At 36.7% G+C, this 18,677-nt stretch overlaps 2 protein-coding genes across 2 annotated transcripts; one reads left to right on the forward strand and one right to left on the reverse strand.

Annotated features, from left to right (window-relative positions):
- The first annotated feature begins 5,925 nt into the window (after positions 1 to 5,925).
- LOC147509717 (COP9 signalosome complex subunit 5b-like) lies at positions 5,926 to 11,364 on the forward strand. The gene is made up of 5 exons (XM_086601946.1): positions 5,926 to 6,685; positions 6,944 to 7,091; positions 7,592 to 7,671; positions 10,771 to 10,848; positions 10,930 to 11,364. The coding sequence occupies exons 1-5, from the start codon at positions 5,984 to 5,986 to the stop codon at positions 11,023 to 11,025; spliced, it is 1,104 nt and encodes a 367-aa protein (XP_086458072.1). The 5' UTR covers positions 5,926 to 5,983; the 3' UTR covers positions 11,026 to 11,364.
- Positions 11,365 to 15,275: 3,911 nt separating this feature from the next.
- LOC147509718 (Tetratricopeptide repeat (TPR)-like superfamily protein) lies at positions 15,276 to 18,127 on the reverse strand. Its single transcript, XM_086601948.1, has one exon. It carries the CDS (start codon positions 17,943 to 17,945, stop codon positions 15,462 to 15,464), a length of 2,484 nt encoding a protein of 827 aa, XP_086458074.1. The 5' UTR covers positions 17,946 to 18,127; the 3' UTR covers positions 15,276 to 15,461.
- Between the last annotated feature and the right edge of the window lie 550 nt (positions 18,128 to 18,677).

An 18,677-nucleotide genomic window follows, 5' to 3' on the forward strand; every position in this document is an offset into this window, starting at 1 on the left:
GTTTAAGATCAAGCAATAGCACAAAATCCGATTATGGGAAAGTATAGCTTTAAAATCCAATTCATGGTAAATCATTAGCTGATAGGAGCTTTTACTACAGTGAAGTATTCGGGCAAACCTTATTACAAGTCCATCCCCTACATCAAAGGCTAGAAGCACAATACACATCGTTTACATGAACATGTACCAACCATTACATATTTACATGGGCATAGACATGAACCCAATTGATACTAATAGGATGACAAAATTTGGTACATTGTCGAAACAACCCCTACACATGTCGCCTTCTCCTCTCAAAAAAGTGAAGTCATCCTCGTTCCTCTTAACAACAACTTCCATCACACCATTACATCAACGTGTCGGACTTCGTCGCGATTAGAACATATATTACATCTAATCTACATACTAATCAACAATTTGGGTGCCTACTTCAAATGTGCCTTGCATATTCTTGTTCCACCTAGTTACTCTGACATTTGGGCCTGCTCTTTTGTGCATCTTCCACAACATGGGTCTCGTTTTTTGCAAGTACACCTCTTGGTGGTCGCTGCACTAGTATAGTATCTTGTTTCTGCAGTGACGGTCGTACTTGTTTGTCCATATTAGATGGCTCTTGCATTGGAGATAGTAGTTGCTGTTGTAGTAGCTGTTCTTGTGCTCCAGATCCTGGTACATACCGATGCCCATGATAAATCTCTGAACAATTGCATATCAACTTTACGACTATAGAAGCTATGTATGTTAGATCTTTGATCGATCTACTGAAAAAAATATTAAAACAGAAAACGTACGAAACGAATCAAACTAAACTACCAGCAAACCATAAGGCAGCTTGGTATGGTAGATTAAAGAGTTTTCAAAGTATGTTATGCTAGAGTAACAGATGAATGCATACAATTCTACAAGCACTTCAACTTTGGTAGTGTCAATTCTTACACAGGAGAAACAGAAAAATCATAAATTGACAAAAAAGGGTTAAAAACCCTCATAACCTAATTGTGTTACAATATAGTTCACCTGATTGTGTTCCCTCATAAGCTCCATTTACCCCTGCTTTTCTAACTTGTTTCCGATCGTAAGTACGTCCAAAATGACGGTAGTCAACAGTGATGTTGTTGTCAGGTATAATCAATTCTGCATGGATTTGGAATACACGTCAAGAAATCTACCAATATGGATGCCCGGGAAGTTTGATGTAGCATATAATAGCCCTAAGTAGTTAGTACTAAAGATAACAGTCATTTACGATGATTTATATAGGGTTTTTTAGACTAACAATTACCTGGAGTAACGCCATCATAAACATGACCCGCTCATCGGCGAAGGCAAATCTTGTTGGGGAGAGCTACTTTAACCGCAGTAATTGTTTCTCTCTGCAAGTCTTTCTTTGGTTTCTTGTTCATTGGGCCATCTAAATATGAATGAACAAAATAAAAACACACAGTGAAAAATTGCTTTACATGACAATACGACACAGGAAAAGTTGAATGATAAGATAAACGTGATCAATATATAGTCGACTTACCTATTACACAATCCAGTCTGCTGTGAACCTTAGCCACAAAAGGAGTTGGAGTTTGTGGAGTACAACAAGGTGAATTTTGACTTTGATTACAAAGCCCGACTGTTGTCTCAAAGACGGGAGGGTTAACATGCCAACTTCGAGCTGCTTGGCCTTCTATAAACCATTTCTTCATGGGAACATCTATAAGCACACAAATCATATATATTAAATGCTATGACTATGATTTCACAACGTATATGTGATTCAATGCGCCTTTAATAAAAATTTGAACAATCTTGTCTATATTATTAATTATTAATTTAGCACAATGTCTAACGGGAATGGTTGCACATCACGAAGAAAATGGTGCTAATAATATATCGTTAACCATCACCTCGTATGAAGGGCGACAAAAGTTATTTGATACAACATTTCTTAACTACTTTTGGTGATAAAGTCCGCCTTAGGAATATACGATGTTCCATTATGGTTCTGGCATTATTTAACGACAAATATTAGTATTGAGCACAAGTGCAATAATGCAATGACAGCAAAGGTAAACCCTTTACCTTTATCCTCGATCACATTCACCCTCGCACCACTTCCATTATTGTTGTCTACACATAAATTCGTTATTTAATGCATATACGAAACAAATTTATAACTCAAATATTCAAAATTACGCACAATAAAATTACTATGGAAAATTAGTTAATATAATATAATAATAGAGAAATGCTAGAGAGCTACCCCTCGTTGGCTCTTTCGCATAGCATGGTCATACCCCGTAAGAATACAAGAAAACTTAAGTTGGTGTATACATGGGAAGTTCACATTTAATACGCAAGAAAAAGTATTCTCTCTGTTCCCTCTCTATTTTTCAACCTTTTTTAAGAATATTGTGCCGTCACAGAGTCGTCTCCTAATCCTTATGTTTTCACCAAAGTACATTGTTTTAGTGGATGATTTTTTATGACCAAAGTAAATGAATATTAAGGACTTATGTCAAATATACAAATTAAAGTACTTCAAATTTTACAAACAAACCCATTCATGTATCTACGAACACTGTTAATGTCAACATGCTACCCCGAAAGAAAGCACGGATGTGAGGGTGTAATATTATTGAGATATAAACCAAATAACGCAAATGAAACTTGCTACCTTCATGCATGTTCCTTTTCGCACTATCTTCGTGCACCAAGTTCAACATGTTTACATCCGGGCCAGCGCGACTACCTGCATAACCAATCAAGACCTACACAACATATATTAAATGCTAACATTGCGTGGATGTTAAATTTAGACATTGTTGAGTTGATTGTAAGACTTAATAGTACTATGTAGGCCCAGGTTGCATATCACAAAACGGTACTAGTACATCGGTTACCATCACATACACAGTCTCAAGGACAACGTAAGCTTATTAGATATGGTTGCGCACTACTTTTGGTGGTTTGCTCCCTCCGAAGAATCATGTTCCAATAAAACGATGGGTAAATCGGTTTCAGCAGAAAATCTCTCTGAAATCAATGAGAGTTATATTGATAAAAGCATAAGAATAATGATGGTCAATGGTCCGAATGTGACGATGGGTAAGGTTCTAGAGTTCTTGCAAGAGGCAAAGGATCATGATCATAGAAAAGGAGAGGATTTTCTTGATTCAGTGTTGTTTGTTGGGAAGTACTTGGCGGAATCACCCTTTGCCTGCATGCTAAAGGCTCTGGATCTTCTCGAGTACCTTCTTTCCATCAAGGGTGAGGATGAACCAAGACCATTCTATTCTATTTTATTTATGCTTCCCCTATTATCCCAAATAACAACCTCCATTGAAGGATGTAAAATCCTGGCTTCAACCAAAGGGCTGCAATATGTTGTAGATTGCATGATCAAGCTGATGGATGCGGTTTATGGCAGTGATGGGGAGGATACTAGTGGGAGCATGGTTTTGGCAAGTGATGTAATTGAACACGTCCTATTGACAACTGATGAAGTGGATTGGAGTTGTGTTGGTCGTCTCCTAAAGACGTTAGAGTGTTGGATAGAGTCTATAGGCGAGGCATCTATGGACATCAGGGTTGCGCCTTCACTCTCATCATGGATTCAATCACAACAGAAGATCTAATAGATGCGCTATATGATTGAACGCTCAGTGCAAGTGCAACAAGTATTGTAATATGTAGAAAAAAAATTCAAGATTCATTGTTAAAGAATGAAAAGTCAATGTAATATATAGGAATTATGATGTGTATTTTTTAGCATTAGAGAGTAATTTATATTAAAAATACGACTGTGAGGGAATAATATAGTTATATATATTATGCACGTGTCCAACACAAATCAGGAAAACTCATGGAAGATCGTTACAACATAACACCTCGTCCAGAACGAGGTGACAACCTCCAGGACTCATAACAGATCGTTACAACATAACACCTCATCTAGAACGAGGTGACAACCTGGCACATGTACGCAACGGGCAGTAACACTCAACGTAGCTGTGTTAGTTAAAGTCGTAGCATCAGTCGCGCTCATGAATACACTGTCTAAAAGCTCATTTATTCTCATCAAAACAGGGACCTGAGCTGACGGAGGAAAGGGGGGAAGCATTGGGTACTTACCTATAAAACAAAGGAGAGAAACTTCGTCTGACTTTATTCAAGTTCATCACAAAAACTTGATACGTAGGCAGCTCGTCCCAAAGCGAGCTCAGTCAAAACTCTACCCATCACAATCTTCCCCATTATTCACACTTGTAAGGACTGATCAAATTCAACCTTTACAATGACCACATTCAAAGAAAATATAGTTGATTTGTGGATATTTATCGATATTTGTCGATATATCGCAATATATCTATGATATTTGCAGTCATAAATACCCACACATAGTTTGTCGATATTTGTCGATATATCTTGATATATCCACAATATTTGCAGATGTCCCAATGTAATATATCCCCACACAGGGGATATATCCACGATACATATCCATAAATCAGAGGTCGATATCATATCCTGATATTTTGTACTATGATCTGATCTACCTCTTGATGGTGAAAATTCTACAGCAAGGCTCGGTAATCAAGTGAAAATTCTCCTTCAACTTTGTGATAATGGGGAAGACTCTATTTGAACGTGATAACTAGACCCACTTCACTAAATTTGTGAAGCAGATATCACATGGTAGTAGGGGTGCAAACGGATAGGTTCGGATGTGGATATGTCTGTATCCGAATCCAATCCGAAAATTTATACCGATATCCGAATCTGATTTCGGATATCCGAAACGGATATCGGATAATATCCGATCCGAAAATTAAAATTAATTAAAATTTTATTTGCTTTGAATAATTCATTTTACCACTATAAAAACTAGTATAAATATATATATTTGTCATTTATTATTATTATTTTGTTATTATAGTTTTATATTATTAGTTTATGATTTTATATAATATTTATACAATAAAAAATAAATTAATTAATTATATATAATAACTATTAATTTTTTAAATCGGATCGGATATTATCGGATGTGGATATGGCAGTATCTGAATCCGTATCCGAAACCAGTTCGGACATAAAAAAAAAAAATCCGAATCGAATCGAATCCGAAATTTTCGGATAATATCCGATTTTTAGAATACGAATTCGAATCGGATTCGAATATTTGGATATCCACTTGCACCCCTACATGGTAGTAATTTTCAGGCCAAGCTAAATTTTGGAGGGAGTGAATTATACTTGTCCACATCAGTAGCTAAGAAGGTGCATATTGTTGAAAGCCCTTTTCTTAGTATCATCAACTGAAGTTGTATACATTGACTTGACGATCATTTGAGATCTTATTCATTCCAGAATTTGTAACCTTACTGGTACTGTTTCTAAAGAAGATGTAACTAATTTTTCAGAAGAGGATAGCTTGTTTACACTCTTGAAAAATCAATTGGATCTTTTGTCTCTTTGAGTAGTGTTAATTCACTAAATCATTTTTTGCAATTTCTTTGGAAGAAGTTTGACTATATAAGAGTCTTGTATTGTATATGGGTATTGTAATATTTGCTAATTAGGAAGCATTTTTTTTTTACTGTTTATGCCAAACAAACTTTTAACTTCTTGGCTTTTAAATTTTGTATTTTTGCTTTAGAAATTGTATTTTTGACAAACGTACTTATACTTTACATTAAGTGAAAAATGAGATAAGGATTTTTGAGTTTGATGACTTATGGCTTTTTGTTAGTTGCCAAACACCCCTAAACCATTGGACTTGGGCTTCAAAAAGTCAGACGAACAAATTTCGTAGAGAAAGATGTAAAAATCAAGCGGTTTGATTTTATCCAAATTTATCGTAAAACATGAAATGAATATGTCGACGCTGAAAGAAAATATCGTCGTGCGAAATCTGATAAAAGCCATCGATATATATACCTCTCCACTTTATGAAGTGACAAAAAACCTAGGGCTTTACTCAAAAATGGAGATAACATCATCATCATCATCCTCAATAGCACAGAAAACATGGGAACTAGAAAACAACATAATAGTAGACATCAACATGGACTCATCACAACCCGCCCCATCATCAAACACCGACTCAATATACCACTACGATGAATCAGCCCAGACTAAATTCCAGAAAGAAAAACAGTGGACAAATGACCCACATTATTTCAAACGTGTCAAAATATCGGCACTTGCTTTGTTAAAGATGGTTGTTCATGCGAGATCTGGTGGGAATATTGAGATAATGGGTTTAATGCAAGGGAAAACGGATGGGGATGCTATTATTGTTATGGATGCTTTTGCTTTACCTGTTGAAGGGACTGAAACTAGAGTTAATGCTCAAGCTGATGCTTATGAGTATATGGTTGATTATTCACAGACTAATAAACAGGCCGGGAGACTAGAGAATGTTGTGGGTTGGTATCATTCGCATCCGGGATATGGGTGTTGGTTATCTGGTATTGATGTTTCCACTCAGATGCTTAATCAGCAATTTCAGGAACCATTTTTAGCTGTTGTTATTGATCCAACGAGGACTGTTTCTGCTGGGAAAGTTGAAATTGGTGCTTTTAGGACTTATCCTGAAGGTTACAAGCCTCCAGATGAACCTGTTTCGGAGTATCAGACTATTCCTTTGAATAAGATTGAAGACTTTGGTGTGCATTGCAAACAGGTGTACCTTTTTATCTCCTTTTCCAATTTTATTGTGATTTTTTTTGTGAACGTCATAGTAATAGAGTAGTAAGAGGCTAGTATTTGTATAGTGCTGTGGGTATGTTACCACAAGACTTTGTTTGTGGACTTTGCATCTAAGATGAATGATACAACATTGTAGTTATTTCTGGGTAATGGGACTATTTTCTGTAATGATTTCCAGGCAAATTTACTATGCTGGTGATGTTTTTTTATGTGAATGCTTATGTTGTTGCAGTATTATTCATTGGATATCACATATTTCAAGTCATCTCTTGATTGTCGCCTCTTGGACTTGCTATGGAATAAGTATTGGGTGAATACACTCTCTTCATCTCCGTTGCTGGCGAATAGGGATTATGTTGCAGGGCAGATATCGGACTTGGGTGAGTCTTGGCTGTCCTTTTTTTATGGGTTTACTATTATGGTCTGTGCTTGATTCATGTGGTTACTTTTAGGCTGCATTTGAGCACTTCTTAATACATTAAGCTTCTTTTTCTCGAGACTAGCATATGCTACAATTTGCAATTTGAACGTCAGTCTGGGTATATCATATATGTAAGTTTGCAGTCTTAATAAGCGGTTACTACAGGCTGCCATGGACATGTTTGTGCTAACTATTTGGTAGGACTGTGAATCTCCAGTTGTGAAAACTTATACCATTTGTGACATTAATGAAATGGCATGACTTTTACGAATAAAAGAAAGGACTGCGAATCTCCACATATGGTGGACAGTGTAAAAGTGTAGCACAGGCTAAAAACACATAATGTAGTACTTTAACTATGAGCCAATCCTAAGAACAGCCTTAGTATATATGAAAAGTATAAATTCATGGTTTCTTCTTTGTTTATCTGTGATTAATTGAGATTGTTACTTTTTGCAGCGGAAAAGCTGGAGCAAGCAGAGAATCATCTTCACACACGCTTGGGTCCCATGGTTCTTCCCACACAAAGAAAGAAAGAGGTCAGTTAATCATTGATATACTGATTACACGATAATAAGTACCGTGTAGTGGATGTGAGCCTGAGGTTTTCATTGATATTTTACCTATATTATTATGAAAACATGTATTACAGTAAGATAATTGAGACTTGAGAGTATAAATTGGAACGCAATCGTTGAACTTTCGATGATGAGTCTAGGGATGTCCAACATCTTATTGTCAAATGTAAAACACTTATGTGGGCATGGGTGTCTTTCTTACCTAGTGTTAGAGGTTTCAAATTGGAAGACCTCATTTTTAGATGGGGGTCTGTGGTTGAGGGGTAGCATTTATATGTAATTCTAGTAGTGTGAACCTCTCACACTACATCTTCATTATTATTAATATAAAATATTGTTTTGCTGATAAAAAAAAAAAAAAAAAAATTGAGACTTGAGAGTATTGAGGTAGTTGTCATTCGTTCGGTGGACAGAGTGTCCAGTTAATTATTCACAATTAAGGGTAATGAGAGTTAAACTTGTGACCAGTTACATCTTCATTATTATTGGAATTGTTTAAAATATTTTTTTACTGTTGAAAGTTTAAAAAAAAAAAAAAATTTGAGACTTGAGACCCTATTGTTGATAAAGGGTGGACCGTTAATCATTAGGCGGATGATTAATCGGCCTAGGGTCTAGACAGTTTATAAGTCCAGTTTGTTTTTTGGGCCCAATTATTACAAGCCCAATTAAAAAACAATCGGTAATTAGAAAAAGTTAAACTTGTGACCAGTGACATCTTCTTCTTCTTCTCGGTATTATTTCTCTCCATTAATATAAAAAAATAAATTGTTTTGCTGATAAAAATCCATTTTAAAAAAAAAAAAGTTGGAAATCATCAAGTTTAAATGAGGGAAGAAGTCTTGAGGTATTTTTCCATTTTGTTTAAGCATTCCAACAACTTTGATATCAACAGAGTCTTGTCCAGTTAAATTATTCTATCAATTAATTATACATATATATTTAAATAAATAAATAATTAATTAATTAATTTAAACAGTGACCAGTGGGCCATGATGTCACAATGGAGTTGTTTAAGTCTTTTATTACTGTTTTAGAACATTAATCCCACACCGGGAGTTTAAAGCCTATCCGTTTAATGTATGAGGTCCCCGGGCTACTCCACTCATTTCAAATTGGTTTTTGAGTCCAAAGTTTAAGATGGTCAGAGAGCTGGGTATTTCAGTATTTGGCTATTAGGGCCTATGTGTGGTCCCGCGTTACCTGCTAAAATCAAAGCCCACGTCTTAGGCTCAAGTCACACCACACATGAGGTAAGATTTTAAGGAACAACTGAGCTCTCTTGGAACGGAAGATTTTAATCAAAACCCACTCAATCTAATGTTTTGAACTAACTAGATAGTTTAGTATTTGGGATTTGAGATTATCTATGGGTTTACTAAAATTTGATATATTATTGGGATTTGGGTTTTGTTTACAGGTGAATTGGGTTTTAGCACCTGTGATTATATTTGTGGAATCAATTTGGGGGTCGGGGGTTGGTGGTGGAAAGTGATTTGGGAAGAAGATAGAAGGGTCAACTCGTAAAAATAAGTGAAATATTAACGATTTCAGGACGACAGGCTATTAGAATTGGGATTTCTGGATGATTTTGAGTTGATTTGCTTGTAAAATGGGTTGTAGTGTGACCCCCTCCATCAGACTGCTCTATAATAAAATCTATTGTTTTATCCGTAAAAAAAAAAATAAATAAATTAGGGTTTAGTCTAACTAACCCTAATCTCTAGATGAAGAAATATATGCTTTGCGTAATCATGGTTTGCTTTGAGCTTCCTGTGATTTTTTACTTTTCTTAGAATCTCTTGTTAGTTGTAATGATAATATGACACCTTGTGGTCAAGTACTTTTTTATAGGTAAGATTTGTTATGGCACAGTTGGCACTAGCCGGTTTATACCTGCTAACAACTCCCACAAACTTTATAGACTAAGCAGACTGGCAACTGCAAACTGGGACGTACCCTGGTAGCCTTGAGGGCATTCAGTTGAATACCCTAGATTATTAGAAAAAGTTACATATATATTATGCGATATATCCAAAAAGAAGATCAAGATAGGTATAAGCCTTAATGGTGTTCTCTGGCTATAACTGACTACCTTTATACTACAATTTTAACATATTCTAATTCATTTTGTCATATATAAAAAAAACTTCAATACTTTATTAGAATTTCGAACTTACTGTGACTTTTGAAAATGATAAATGCTGAAATTTTCTTCTTCAAGTCGGTCTTTTGATTTGTTTTACGGGGTGAGTGTTGAATAGCCTTAGAAATATTTCTGGGTCTGTCACTGCCTGCAAAGTACTTTTTTGAATATGGCAGGCCTCTTGAGTCCTGACATGTTGAGCACCTTCAGTATGCCCATACCTTTGCCTTCCGCATTCCTTCATCATGATTTCATTTGGCACGTGGTGCACACCTATGATACTTATCTATGGTAAATAAGTAGCACACGTTCCTTCCTCGTCCCTCACCCAGCATACTTTTCTAATGAGATATTCATTATGGATGTTTATCGAACAACACTTGTTTTACTTTTTTATTTATCGAAACAACAATACAATCTCTATCAACATCTTAATAGGCAGGCCTTTGCTGGTGTTAGAACAAGGGCGAAGTAGGTAGTGTATTTGATAGAGACCTTTAGTTTGGAACACGTAGGAAGTGTTCTAATGTGTATTGACTCCAAGAGGTTAAAATCTATTAGCACAATTTTGTCATTACCATTAGCCAAATTAAGAGACATATGAGACACAGTGCAGCAGATTTATCTTTCATGATTGTCTAATGTAGGTTTTATTCTTCCAAATAAACAGTCTAGTAATCTAATAAAGTTTTGATAGTTTTTCTGTAGATAAACTAACTTGTTCTTCATTATCTCACAAAATTCTTTTTCTTATTCCTCTAATATATTATTATAGTGCATCATCTAAACACGTAATGAAATATGTTATACTCTTTATGCAGCCTTACATCATTCTTTATACACATTACAGTCATTGATATCAGTTAGCATTTTCTAATATTGTTTACTGGGAATGCCATTTGTATGGAGTGCAGGAAGATTCTCAACTCGCAAAGATCACTCGTGATAGCTCCAAAATTACTGTTGAGCAGGTGCATGGTCTCATGTCTCAGGTGATTGGCTATGTTTGTTCATGTGTATTTTTTACCCATGTGTTAGCTGTATTTTCACCATTCTTTCATTGTTTTATGCAGGTTATCAAGGACACCTTATTTAACTCGGTGCATCACAACAAGACTCCGACAACTGTCGCAGACGGATCCAGCCCAGAACCCATGGTTGAGACCTGATGTTCCCCTAGTTTGACAGATACAGATGAATACACAACATGCTCACAAAATGTTTTTAGTTCTCTCTGGCACTGGAACCAGTTAACTGTCTGATACCTCTCTTTTGTTCTCCCTCGTCATGGTTACCAGATTTTTATACCAGAAGCTTAAGGTCTTTTACACTGTATTTAACTGGTTATCCATATCACTTTTGTCTCACTCTTTGATTAGCCTTGATGATATCAAGGAAGACTGAATCTGAGTGGTAGAACATGATTTAGAGGAAATGTATAAATAGAATTGGTTCCAGCTCTTCTTTTTGGCCGTTTGGGGTGATTCAACGGAAGGAAGATTTTACTATTTGAAATGTCTTTACAACAGTTTATTCATCCTGTTTGGTGTGATTCAGGAAATGAATAGGTTTAGAGGTTTTAAATTTCTGTCTTAACAAGCTTTTAAGGATGCATGCATCAGTTCGTCAGGACTCAGGAGTGCACTTTTTGTGCGTAGGCTCCAGGTTTATTCGGTGAAATGTGCGTAGTTGAGTGTCTAGATTCACCCAATCGCCCACACTAACTCGCACACCCCAAATGGGAGATTTATTCTGTTAGGTTATGGTGAAAGGGATAGAGGATTAAATAACTGGTTAAGATTTATTTTGAGGGCTGAAAGCTTGTGTGGAACTGACTTGCATACAGTGTGGCGGGGCGTTTGGCCTGAAAAGGAAACAATGTTGTTCCATTATTAACTATATAAGGATTGAGCGGTATCTTGACATGGTCTTGGGTGTTCTACGGCAATTATTATAGATTGTGGTTTCATTGTTTTTGGGATAATTAGTTGGCAACTATAGAACCTATGATACCCCTCCCTTACTCTTTTGTGGAATGCAATCTTTTCTAATTTCAACACTTGTGTTCGCTATAATATGCTACCGAGCAATCTGAAAATTGTGTATGAGAGAATATGCATGCCGGGTTCTCTATTATTCCAACAGTATAGAGCCTTGTTTGCACATCCGTGATGTATTTCTATGTCTAATTATTCTTATAAAATTTGCAGTTTTCTAGCTTTACCCCCTCCCTCCAGAACTTAGGCCAATTAGCTTCCCCCTACTCCACCCAAAGGCAATAGCACATCCAAATTAACCATGCTCGACTGTTATTTTTTTTGTCAATACATTCAAAAAGACTTCATTGGCCTTTCCCCTTTTGATAGTTTTCTAGTTTTATTTCCCCCAGAACTTAGGCCCCCTGCCCCGAGTTCTTTCATCTAGAGGTTTACCCCCCTCGCCCCCTTTTTCCTTTCATCTAGAGGTTTACCCCCAAGACCACAACACATCCAAGTCAACTAAGTTTGACCGTGATGTTTTTACTCAAGACAAATGAAAAGATTTTAATACTTTTTTCTAGGTATAACTACATAAATATCATGTGACTTTGGCAAAGACAAAATTGGAATTCAAATAATCTAGGACACATGTCATGATCTTGTGAACTCTATCCGACGACTACCACCAATCCTTATCAAATGACATCCACACCCTTAACATTATGAAATTACATAATTACCATCACTGGAGCATTATCTTCTCTAAGTCATACACTACTACCACATAAAAGTACTTCATTGCCCTTTCATGGTTGGTTTTATTCTAGCATACATATAGCTTTTAACAGTCGTGAGAGTAATTATGTAATTTCATAATGTTAAGGGTGTGGATGTCATTTGATAAAGATTGGTGGTAGCCGTCGGATAGAGTTCACAACATCATAATATGTGTCCTAGATGATTTGAATTTGGATTTTGTCTTTGCCAAAGTCACAGGATATTTATGTAATTATACCTAAAAAAAAGCATTAGAGTCCTTTTTATTTGTATTGAGTGAAACCATCACGGCCAAACTCAGTTGAGGGGAAATGACGTCTTTTTATATTCATTGACCAAAAAGATAACAGTCAACTGTAAAATTTGGTTTAAAAGTCTGAAATAGCCTGTCTTTTTACATTCCCGATGATCTTCAGTAAGTCGGCAACGATGCTTGGGATAATCTAGTAAAATGCTACTAATCAAAATCTCATTGTCGTTAAGAACAAAATGTTACAATGGTAGTGTAAGATACTGATGTTCTGTTTTCGCAAAATATATTCCTACTGTGTTATCCATGGTTTTGACTAGATATCTGCAATAATGCCAGTTCTAGTGCATGCTTTCTCTTTAGGAGAAACACCAGAAAAGGGCTGGCGGTTCAGCAGATTCTCATAGGTTTGTTAAGATGAAGCTAAAATCAATTTGACAATGTGCTGGGAGATGAGAATTGCCTCTGGTAGTAGTACACTGCTGGATAAATTTTACAGCGTAAGTTTTTGTCAAGGGACAAGAGTTTCACAACTGGGGAACGTCAATCTTATTACAACTTGCGGTCTATCAGATTCAGTTTAATTGATGGAAAAGTCGATTCTAGTTTGAAGACCTAACTAATAACCTAATGTGTTATACAAAGGCGTTGATTTACCAATATAATCATGGACATTATCGGGCAATTGGTCAATATATAGATCCATCAAAAAATACTAAGGGAAGCAAAAAGAACCTTACAAATCTATTGGTTATCAAGTCATTTAAAACAATTTGGATTGGCCTTAAATCTTAGGCCCGCCTTTGACTTCCTTGATCACTTTGGCGCCACCTTTGAGAACAAAGATAATAGTTTTCCTTAAAGCAGCTAAAGTAATGAACTTTCAGATTCTCTTTTTAGGTCATTTAATCAATTTTTTTTAGATTGGCATTCAGAGTAGTCTATCTTGGCAAGGCGTTAGGTTTCTCAACTGCTGCCTGTGCACCGCCTTGGACAACAAAGAGAGTATTTTCCTTTGCTTTTCCTAAAGCAGCTATGGTAATGAACTTTTAGAACTCTCCTGGAAATGAGGAATGCAACTATGTTTATAATCAGATTTTCTATTATTCCAAGAGTATATAGAGGTACAAGCATGTCATGGTATTGCATAACAGCCTTAACAGGTTTATATTCTTGTACAATTTGGTCTCGAGTCTGGGATAGTAGACTCCCTAATTTCCTGCACTGTTTTCATTGAAGTCCATAGCCAATTTTTCCTGCTTCCCATGATCTGTATGGAGTGGGTAAGTAGGAAACGATGTTGGCAAGTCTGCCGTATTTTACCACTTTCTTCCAGAGAAATATATATACTTTTGCGAAGGCAAAATGAAATGTGGAAAAAAGAATTAAGGGCAGCTAGTAATGGTGTTGAAGTACTCAACTCGAAAATATTACAAGTCACAAGGGATACTTGGACAATTGGATGGGCCGCTGGATCTTGTCTCTGTCGTCGGTCTTGAAACTCAGCTGATGGAAATATAGATTATAGTCTTAAGCTCAAAGAAGAATAACCTAATTCTCAGCAAAAATGACTAGAATGACACACCACCGCCCCCGGATGGATCAAATTGAATTCTTATACCAGGATTTACAATGACTCAGGAGAATGGGTACAACAACACAAACAATCAGAGCTGAAAGTACGAAAGAAGCAGAAGCCCTGTTATAGACAGTTAAAGGTTAAACCACCCTCCCAATTCTCACTGATGGATGTGATCTTTGCGGGTGACTGTCGCAATGTGGTTAATTGTTGGAATTGTATAGGGGAACCTCACTGGTAATTACGTCCTATTACCTGTGCGGCTGTGCCACTTTAGGCCGTCTCAATTTACTAAGGAGGTACTGAAGTCATCTATATAGTAGCTAATACTGCTGACACAAAGCAGCAAAGTGGGCTTGGATTACTGGTAGTCTGGTACTGATAGTATCACCTTTCATTGGCCAAGCTGTACTTTTTGCTTAATTCATAAAATCTTATCAATTATCGAAGAGAATAATAATGAATAACGTAGTGTTATGTTGTAGCTCAAAAAAGTTGTCTACCGATCATAGACATAATCCGCCAATACATCAATCTATTAAATTAATATCTAATACAGATGTTGTAGCTCAAAAAGGCTGTCTACCGATCATAGACATAATCCGCCAATACATCAGTTCATCAAATTAGTACTTGGGGAAGCAAAAGAAAAAGTTATTTGGATTGGCATTTTTCAGTCATTTGTTTTCATTTTACAAGTGCTACAAAAGGAAAACAACTCTTTTTTTTTATATATAGTAAAAGGAAAATAACTTGGATTGGTATCTAGAGTAATATTAGCTTCCTGTTTATACGTCACGAAAGGCAATGGACTTTCAAAATCACTACTAGAAATGAGGAATGCAACTTTGTTTATAATCAGATTCTCTCAACTAATCATACAAACAAGAACTCCAAAATCATCAAATCTTATCCTGTAATTACAAATTCAAAATTCTGCCATTGGAAAATTACAATGTGCAACAAGGTACCTTAGTAATTAACCAATGAACTTGTACATTCGTATATATCCATTATTTCTTATGACTCCATATTCTCCCTGACACCGGCAGCTAGCCTTCTTACTGACTGGTCATCAAAAGATGGATCTGTCTCCCTTATTTTTGATACATAATCCATCGCTTCTTTGTATTTTTGTTCCTTACAGTAGCTATCAACAACAATCTTGTAGGTTAGCTCATTGGGTCTGCACTTCTGCTGCATCATATAACTGATCACATCATGCACATCCACAAACATTCCCTTACAAGCATATCCAGCAACAACAGTATTGTACGTAAAAATGCAAGGCCTGATTCCCATAGCTATCATCTCTGACATTGTTCTCAGAGCCTCCTGCATGAGTCCTTGCCTGCAAAACCCTTTGATCACAGTGTTGTAAGATACAAGGTCTGGTTTCAATTTAGCTTTCTGTAGCCCCTTGAGGATCTCTTCTGCTTTCCAACAGTCTCCGCCACGTGCATACATGTCCATCAAGCTGTTGTAGGTAATAAGATCTGGTTCCAAACCACTTTCACGGATTACCTGCACCATTTCATGTGCTTGGTTATACATCCTGTTCTTTGCAAATATGGAAAGCATTGAATTGCAGAGGACCAAGTCAGGTCTGTATCCTTTCTTTCCCAACTCTTTGAATGCTCTCTCCATGCCCCTCAGTGCTCTGCACTTGGAATTTGCAAGAACGAGAGTTCTCAAGAGCATCCAACTTGGGAAGATCTCTCCACTGTAGATTTCTTCTTCAATCACCTCTATCCCTCTAATATTCCCCCCCTTTGCATAACAATGAAGCATCAAGGACAGTGATGTTTCATTAGGCTTGAAGCCCTTGCTCTTCATGTCCAAAATGACAGCTTCTGCTGCTTTCCAATCACCTCTGCGGGCCAGCGCATTCAGAAGTGAATTGTAAGTAGTAACTGAAGGGCTAAATCCCACTCTGATCATCTCATCATACATTTTTAATGCGTCAATCCCTGAGCCACATCGACCATAAGCACTAATCAAAGTATTGAATGTATCACGGTCTGGCTCAAACCCGCAATTCTTCATCTCTCTAAAAACCCTGTTCACATACTTCTGTGCCCCCTTGTTACCACACATGGCAAGCATCGTGTTCCATGTAATACGGTTTGGGACACATCCATTTGACTTCATATTGCACAGTATACTCATCATCTCTTCTGATCTCGATTTCTTTCCAAGCATCCCAAGAATAGCATTATATGTACAAACATTAGGAACGCAACCTAATTCCTTCATCTGACCAAACAAACTCAATGCCTTATCTTCCTTTCCAGCTTTCCCATACGCATCTATCACAGTAGTGTACGTTATTGCATTTGGCGTAATGCCTTTACTAGTCATGGTATCAATGACAGCTGCTCCTTCTTCAATAAACCCTGCCTTTACATATGCAGAAACAAGCTCATTGAATGTCACCGCATCAGGTGGACACTTGTTTCTCTCCATTTCGTCCAAAATGTGCAAGGCCTCAGTGTAAATCCCAGCTTTCCCATATACATGAAGTAAGGCATTATAAGTAACAGTTCCAGGCACATAACCTTGTGACTTCATCTCATCAAAGAACTTCAATGCTTCCTCCAACATCCCTTCTCTTCCACAGGCCGATATAACAGTGCTACAAGTGAACTCATCGAATTCAAGCCCATTATTCCTAATTTCATCCAAGAGTTCCAAAATCTTATTCCACGACCGACCCATTTTCCCATACACGTCAAGCATGACATTATAAGTAACCAAAGTCGGTTTAAGCCCCTTTGCCTTAATAGCTTCAAAAAGCGATATCGCCCTCTCATACTTGCCCGTCCGAGCATAAGCATGAAGTACACTAGTAAACGAACGAACATCCAACGAATAATCCTCAACGGGGACAGCATCAAACAACTTACACGCAATCGAATGCTGAGACTCTCTACCTAAAATCCTTATCATTACTTCTATCACCTGATCATTTAACCTCCTTGTATTTTCACTATTCGAATTAGAATGTACCCATTGAAATAACAAAACAGCCTTACTCCAATTACCAGATATCTCCAAACCTTTCAATAAACTAACTACATCAACTTCACACAACTCAGACTCAACAGAATCAAAAAAACTCTTCAACTCACTAATGGGGTTATTAATAATCAAGTTTAACAAAGACTTACCCTTTGCAGATAGGAACTCAAGCGACTCGCCATCCCCGAACGCAACGCCACTGTAATCGAATTGCGGGGCTTTGATAATGGGTTTTATTTGAGGTTGGGCAGTTGAGGATATAGTTAAAGAAGGGAAATTTGAGACTCTTGGTGAAGAAGAAGAGAGGTGGAGGAGTTGTTCAAGGAGAGACTCAAAAGGGAAAGAAGGAGAAGGTGGTGATGATGATGGAGGAAGTAAAGGAAGAGTAGTGGAACTGAAGTTTTTTAAAGGTGGTGGTTTTGAATTTGAGGATGGTGGTAAAGCAGTGAAGACAGGTTTCTTGGGGAGTAGGCTTCCCTCCATTAGTAATTTGAGAGTTGAAATGGTTTTTTGAGTCTAATCTTGCATGGTTTGTGAAGAGCCGTTGAAATGAGAAACGAAGAGAGTGTTGGAATTATAATTGAAGATAAGAGGGTGCAGTATTTGGCTAAGCCAGCGGCCAAACCAAACATTTGCCACTCTTTTCTTTTAGTGAGTGAACACTCAAATTGATATTGATATCACTGATATATTGGATTTCTAATTTTTTTTTTTTTTTTTTTCCCATATATATATATATATATCGTAGATGCCATTTACTTTTTAAAAAAAAAAAAATGAAAAACAAATGACGGTGAATAAAATAGAGACAGAGAGATATAAGTGTTGGTTTCTCTGATATAGAAATCACTAAAAACACACTGAATCCGGCATATAGAAAAGAAAATGGATGGGGTGGTATGTAGCAAATTCTAGGAAAGCCAGTGTCCCTGAAATAAGTACAGTGTCGCCCCTTACAACTTGTAACTAGAGTTTCTTGGCTAGCTTGGCTGCCTAACTAGTTTAGTTCAAAAACATATACGATCCCATGAAGTTGCCCCTAGGTGTTTGAATCTTGCTTTTCTATGTTTTGCATCTTAGCCTGGTTTCACTGTGATATGGGTGTGTAAGCATTATTTTATTAGTGCATTAAGGATCTAAATCACAAGTTATTTCATATATATATTGAACCTATGAATCAATAAAATGACTTATCATTATTGAATACGATAAAGC

The sequence above is a fragment of the Coptis chinensis genome, chromosome 3, assembly GCF_015680905.1.
Source record: "Coptis chinensis isolate HL-2020 chromosome 3, ASM1568090v1, whole genome shotgun sequence".
Lineage (NCBI taxonomy): Eukaryota > Viridiplantae > Streptophyta > Magnoliopsida > Ranunculales > Ranunculaceae > Coptis > Coptis chinensis.

Excerpts from the sequence above, each read along its gene's own strand:
- LOC147509717 (XM_086601946.1), top strand. The coding sequence starts at position 5,984 with ATGGAGATAACATCATCATCATCATCCTCAATAGCACAGAAAACATGG. Across the intron at positions 6,686-6,943 it reads TTGGTGTGCATTGCAAACAG|TATTATTCATTGGATATCAC; the intron begins GTGTACCTTTTT and ends ATGTTGTTGCAG. Across the intron at positions 7,672-10,770 it reads CCACACAAAGAAAGAAAGAG|GAAGATTCTCAACTCGCAAA; the intron begins GTCAGTTAATCA and ends TATGGAGTGCAG.
- LOC147509718 (XM_086601948.1), bottom strand. The coding sequence starts at position 17,945 with ATGGAGGGAAGCCTACTCCCCAAGAAACCTGTCTTCACTGCTTTACCA.